This window comes from Lithobates pipiens, unplaced genomic scaffold (genome assembly GCF_037356315.1).
Source record: "Lithobates pipiens isolate NorthernLeopardFrog02 unplaced genomic scaffold, aLitPip1_a1.2 Scaffold_30, whole genome shotgun sequence".
NCBI lineage: Eukaryota > Metazoa > Chordata > Amphibia > Anura > Ranidae > Lithobates > Lithobates pipiens.
This window is the reverse complement of record NW_027507791.1, coordinates 47,673,847-47,680,897: the sequence shown is the minus strand read 5'-3', so window position 1 is coordinate 47,680,897 and position 7,051 is coordinate 47,673,847. Positions and strand designations below refer to the sequence as shown.

At 42.1% G+C, this 7,051-nt stretch overlaps 1 protein-coding gene across 1 annotated transcript in view; it reads right to left on the bottom strand.

Annotated features, from left to right (window-relative positions):
* Positions 1–5,369: 5,369 nt before the first annotated feature.
* Positions 5,370–7,051, bottom strand: part of LOC143942785 (ras GTPase-activating-like protein IQGAP3) — a 52,105-nt gene continuing 50,423 nt past the window's right edge. The window contains exon 38 of the mRNA XM_077464177.1: positions 5,370–6,154. Within this exon, the coding sequence (XP_077320303.1) occupies positions 6,041–6,154 (114 nt within the window). The 3' untranslated portion in view covers positions 5,370–6,040. The remainder of the gene's footprint in view (positions 6,155–7,051) is intronic.

Sequence of the window (7,051 nt, the reverse complement as noted above, 5' to 3'; positions counted from 1 at the left end):
TTTAGTGAACACTGATCTCTGCTCCAATCACATGGAGCAGAGATCAGCGTCACTAGTTGCTAGGCAGAATGGAGAAATGTTGTTTACAACGGCACTTCTCCATTCGGCCGCTCCGTGAGACGATCGCGGGGATGCCCGCGGCGATCGAGTCTGTGGGTCCCGCGACCGGACTCACGGGGGTCCCGACCAGTGCGGGAGCGCGCCGCCCGTGGCGCGCTTGCGATGGCAGGGCGGCAAATTTAAAGGGACGTACATGTACGCCCATTTGCCTGCCCGTGCCATTCTGTCGACGTACATCGTCGTGCGCTGGTCGGCAAGTGGTTAAAATTTTCATATTTTCTTACGAAAATTGGAAAATACGAAAGAAAAATACGAAAAGAAATGATAATTTAATAGTTACTAGTTATTATTTAGAATTTTAGTTCTTTCAAATTTTCGTATTTTCTTACGAAAATTGGAAATTCAAATTTTTGGATTTTTCTTTCAAATTTTTGTAATAAAATCCGAAAATTTGAAAGAACAAAAATATGAAAATGCTAAAAAATAACCAATAATAAACTATTAAAATTATAATTTAATAGTTATTACTTGGTTATTATTTAGAATTTTAGTTCTTTCAAATTTTCGGATTTTCTTACAAAAATTGGAAATTCGAATTTTTTGTATTTTTCTTTCATATTTTCCCATCTTTGCAATAAAATCCGAAAATTTGAAAGAACGAAAATCCGAAAATTCTCAATAAATTATAATTTAATAGTTATTAGCTATTTAAAATTTTCAGATTTTCTTACGGAAATTGGAAAATACAAAAGAAATAGCTGAAAGAAAGAAAAGCTGAAAATTCAAAATAATAACTAATAATTATTACCTATTAAATTATAGGTAATTGAACTTCCTTTCAAATTTGGCTGTTAGTGAACTGAACGAATACGAATTTATCCGAAGTTACGAATTATACGACATAACGAATGCCGTATGCAAATTAATGGAACGTAACAAATAACAATAAAAAAAATTATTATTAATTCGATCCGTTCCATTTGTTTAGATGCAGCATAAAACTTGTTAGAATCACTAACAGCCAAATTTGAAAGGCAACTCCAATACCTATAATTTAATAGTTATTATTAGTTATTTAGAATTTTAGGATTTTCATGAGAAAATGCTAAATGATAACCAATAATAAATATTAAATTATAAGTATTGGAATTTCCTTTAAATTTGGCTTTTAATAAATGTAAGGAATATAAATTTATCCGAAGTTACGAATTATCTGAAATAACGAATGCCGGATCTAAACAAATGGAACAGTTTGAATTAATAATAAATACAATTTTTTATTATTATTATACTTTTTTAATTATTAATTTGTTAACATGTGGCATTCGTTATTTCGGATAATTCGTAAGTTCGGATACATTTGTATTCATTACGTTAACCACAAAATTTAAAAGGGAATTCCAATACCTATAATTTAATAGTTAGTTTAATTGTTGGATTTTCATTCTTTTCAAAATTTTGGATTTGCGTAAGCAAATGCAAAAATTCCAAATTATAAAATTATAGGTATTGGAATTTCCTTTCAAATTTAGCTGTTATGAATGTAACAAATACGAATTTATCCAGTTATAAATTATCCGAAATAACGAATGCTGTAGCTAAACGAATGGAACGTATCAAATTAATAATAAATAACAATAATAATAAAATTGTGGTATTATAATTATTAATTAGTTCGATTCCATTTGTTTAGATGCGGAATTTGTTATTTTTGCAGATAATTCGTAACTTCGGATAAATTAGAATTATCCGAAATAACAAATGCTGCATCTAAACAAATGGAACAGACCAAATTAATAAAAAGTTATTATTATTAATTAGTTACGTTCCATTCGTTTAGATGTGGCATTCATTATTTCAGATAATTCAAAATTTCTGATAAATTGATATTTGTTACGTTCGTTAACAGCCAAATTTGAAAGGGAATTCCAATACCTATAATTTAATAGTGATTATTTAAAATTTTCGGATTATCGAATTTACGAATTATAATTAATTATATAATTAATATCAGATATTCAGAAAAATTTGTTAAATGGGTTTTCGTTTTATTCGGATGTTTACAAATTATCGAATCTGTCGAAATTCGTTAAAATACAAATTCGTCACAAAACGAATTGCACATGTCTATCACCAACCTACACTTTATCTTGCCTTGAACTTTAATCTACTTTTTTTTTTTTTTTATGACTTTTACCTTCCCTGGTTCCTCCCCACCCCCCCATTCTTCAAAATGCGAATGGCATTTTATTTGATTATTTTTTTTTTTTTTTAACTAAAGCACTGGGTCTCGGTGCTTCTCTATGCAATGCTGGTGGGAGGGGCTGGCGGGGTTGCCGCCTTTTTTTTTTTTTAAGCCAAAGCCAAACACTTTAGTGGCCTGGGACACCTTTGTGTGCCCCAAGGAGAGTCCGGGTAAATCCTGGACAGGTGGCGACCCTATTCTTTACATAGCTTCTCAAAGTGCCCCGCCTCTGTCCGGCCCCCAAGGATCTACAGCTCTGATGCAAGCAGTGGGAGGAGTTATGCAAATATCCAAAACCGTCTGGATGGGCGGGTGTCAGCCTGGAGGAGTGGGCGTTCCCAGGCCGGCTGTATTTACATAGAAGAAACACCCATGTTTGATGTCGCGCTTCCACAATTAAAAAAAAAAGAAATCCAATGAAAGGGGCGGGGCCAGGGACAGTCAAGCTGGGGAGCAGGGCCATCTTTAATATTGATTGGACCCGCCCAAAACCAATTTTCATGCAGTGAGGGGCTCAAGGGCAGCTGCTTTGGGATCCACAACAATGACTCGGCCCAGAGCAGCTGCCCTTTTACCTCTTTGTTATAGATGATCCCTGCTGGGGAGGACAGGACTAGATGATTCTGGGCGTAGTCCAGACAGGAAATTAGGTGGGGGCTCTATCGGACTTGCTGCAGCTACTAATGCACACTGTGAGACGCTCACAGCGTTCAGTGAGATCAGAGGAAGCCGTTTCAGTCCAGGAGAGGAGCCGCTACAACTGTGCAAGACTGATTGGCTGTAATGACAGCAATCCTTAACATTGTTCAGTAGCAGCTTTCCAGTCTCTGACCGTCTCCTGTAATTCTCTATAATGGGGATCTATGGGGTGTGTACAGAGCACACATTGGGGGAGAACTGCACATTCAAACACGTTCTCTCCACAACGGCGGCACCATCTCTGTTCAGGCATCAGAGTCAGCATTAGGCCCCTGGTGGGCGATGAAGGGATCGGCTTGCAGGGGTGACACTTTATTTGGCATTGTTTAATCGTTATCTCCTGAGGGAGCCAACAGACCCCCCCCCCCCCCATTGTCTGGTGGAAGATAGTCAGATATCTGCCTGGAGCATTTTCCTGCACAGATCACACTCTTAAATCCCGTTTTCTCTGTGGTGTTCACAAATCTTTGACACAGATCAGTCCCAGCTGGAGACTCACATCTTGTGACTTGCTTCAAAGTTACAATGTACAGTCTGAGTGATCACTGAGGGAGGGGGGGGACTACAGTGGACTGAAAAATCCCCCCTTCCCCAAATCAGAGTCCTCATCCCACCCCCTCCTTCACATAAGAGTCCTCACCCCCCCTTACATCAGAGTCCTCACCCCCTTACATCAGAGTCCTCACCCCCTTACATCAGAGTCCTCACCCCCTTACATCAGAGTCCTCCTCCTCCCTCAGTCCCCACCCCTCCCCCACAGTCTTCATCCCACCCCCTTCACATCAGAGTGCTCCCCCTCCTTTACATCAGAGTCCTCATCCTCCCTCCTTTACAACAAAGTCCTCATCCCCCCCTTCACATCAGTGTCCTCACCCCTCCCCCACATCAAAGTCCCAACCCCCCCCCCCTCCTTACTCCACATAATAGTCCTCGCTCCTCCCTCCTTTCACAGAAGGCCTCTTAGCCCCCTTCTCGCTCCTACATACAGGAGGAGTCCTCAGCACCTTTCCCATCCAAGTACCGCCTTTTCTCTTTCAAATCAAAGTCGCCCCCAACCTTTTTGCAACAGAATTTGCACCCCCCCTCCAGATTCATATTGAAGCCGTCAATCCCCCCCCCCCCATTTCTCATTAGACTCCTTAGTTGCCCCCCTTCCTTCAGACACACACACCAGGGTCCTAAAGCCCTCCATTTCTCAAGTGAGTCCTACTGTCCAATCTTCAGTGGGTGAGAAGTAGAAGTGGGCTAAACAGCCGCAGACCCCCCCCCCGAATGATGGGGCCACCCTGAACGCCGCCCCCCCTTCTGAATGATGGGGCCTCCCTCCCTTCTGAATGATGGGGCCTCCCTCCCTTCTGAATGATGGGGCCTCCCTCCCTTCTGAATGATGGGGCCTCTCTCCCTTCTGAATGATGGGGCCACCCTGAATGCCGCCACCCCCTTCTGAATGATGGGCCACCCTGAACGCCGCCTTCCCTTCTGAATGATGGGGCCACCCTGAACGCCGCCACCCCCTTCTGAATGATGGGGTCACCCTGAATGCCGCCACCCCCTTCTGAATGATGGGCCACCCTGAACGCCGCCTTCCCTTCTGAATGATGGGGCCACCCTGAACGCCGCCACCCCCTTCTGAATGATGGGGTCACCCTGAATGCCGCCACCCCCTTCTGAATGATGGGCCACCCTGAACGCCGCCTTCCCTTCTGAATGATGGGGCCACCCTGAACGCCGCCACCCCCTTCTGAATGATGGGGTCACCCTGAATGCCGCCACCCCCTTCTGAATGATGGGGCCACCCTGAATGCCGCCACCCCCTTCTGAATGATGGGCCACCCTGAACGCCGCCTCCCCTTCTGAATGATGGGGCCACCCTGAATGCCGCCACCCCCTTCTGAATGATGGGGCCACCCTGAATGCCGCCACCCCCTTCTGAATGATGGGGCCACCCTGAATGCCGCCACCCCCTTCTGAATGATGGGGCCACCCTGAATGCCGCCACCCCCTTCTGAATGATGGGGCCACCCTGAACGCCGCCTCCCCTTCTGAATGATGGGGCCACCCTGAACGCCGCCACCCCCTTCTGAATGATGGGGCCACCCTGAACGCCGCCACCCCCTTCTGAATGATGGGGTCACCCTGAATGCCGCCACCCCCTTCTGAAAGATGGGGTCACCCTGAATGCCGCCACCCCCTTCTGAATGATGGGCCTTTCCATGGTGCCGATAGCCGACTGATCTCTCAACATCAAAAATAGCAGGCACGGTGCAGCACCCCCCGACCAGCCACGATGGCACACCACAGTGCCCGGGCACCACCGCTTTAGGTACAGCCGGACATCAGAACCAGCGCTAGACAACAAAGTGAGTCCTTTAGAGAATATAGTTTTATTTAATAGTGCCGGTATCAAAAAGACTTCAAGTGCTGATAAATAAAAAAAAAAATACTCAGACATGATCACTCAACAGTAACAGATACATCGGCCAAGACAGACAAACGGACAGCTGGAAGCACATAAAAAAAAACAAAAAAAAAAAAAACAACACAAATAATTTAAAATATACAAATTGCTATAAAGGAGCAATACTTAAGGCCTTCATTGAATTACATATTTGCATAATGGAAAATACTTTTTCCGCTCTTTAGACGTGATCTCATGTCAGTGGATTGATTGCATCAGAAAACTGGATATAGAGATCAATGTTCCCCAGAGACATAATGTTAAAAACCAGCCAAAAGACCAAAAAGTCTTATTGTGAGAGAGTGAGAGATGCAGACAGCAATCTCAAAAAATAAAATAAAAGCCAGTCGTAGTGTATTAAATCAAATACATAGAGCAGCGTTTGGTTTTCTGTATTTTGCGGCAACATCATTGGAAGGTTAGAAAAGCCGGATGAATCGATAACCGCAGTTTGCTATTTTCCCACTAGAGGGCGGTCGTCAGCCAGCTAGTGCATTGCAAGCCATGTGTACAGTACAGAGCAGCTGGAGGCGGCACCTCTCCAAATACAGGGGGGGGGGGGGCACCAAAAAGAGTCATCAATATCGGAAGAACTTTTTGTTCAGCAGGAAGATGAGCAGGTTGACGTTGATCTTTGCTTTGTCGAACATCTTCATAACGGCTACGCCTTCGTACTGCAGCTGGAGAAGGTCCTAGGGGAGGAGGGAAAATGTAAGAGTGAACATTTTCGGGGTGGAAACTAAAAAAAAAAAACATATTCAAAATGAAAAGAAAAAAAAAAAAAACCCACACACGAAACAAAAAAAAAAAAAAAAAAAAATAAAAAAAAAAATTGTAAAAACTCAAAATAAAAAGAAAAAACTCAAAAATAAAATAAAAATTTAAATATAAAAAAAAAAACAAAAAGACAAAAAACTAAAAAGAAAATATAACCCCCCCAAAAAAATACTAAAAAATAAATAGATAACCCTGCCCCCCCAAAAAACAGGAAAAAAAAAAAAAAAAAAAAAATTTAAAAAAATATGACAAAAGCAAAACTAAAAACAAACCAAAAAACAGGAAAAAAAAAAAAAAGGAACAAAATAAAACCACACATAAAATAAAAAAAACAAAATACCCCTACTCCACATCAGGGTCCTCATCCCCACTCCTCCACATCAGGGTCCTCACTCTTCCCTCACCTTCACACCAGAGTCCTCACGCCTCCTTCCCATCAGGGTCCTCACCCTTCCCTCACATCAGAGTCCTCACTCCTCCTTCCCATCAGGGTCCTCACCCTTCCCTCACATCAGAGTCCTCACTCCTCCTTCTCATTTAGAGTCCTCACCCCCCCCCCCCCCCCTTCACAAAAAAACATAAAACAACCCAAAAAACTGAAAAAAAATCCCTAAAAACAGAATAAATAACAAAAAATTCAAAACAAATAAATAAAAAAGCAACAAACAAAATAAAAAATATAAAATAAAAACAAAAAAACAAACAAAAAACAAAACACTGGACACAAAGAACAAAACAACATTTAAAAAATTAAGAGTAAAGTGTGACAGACCCCTGACCTCATCCAAACGTCATTTCCAATATTTTGAAAT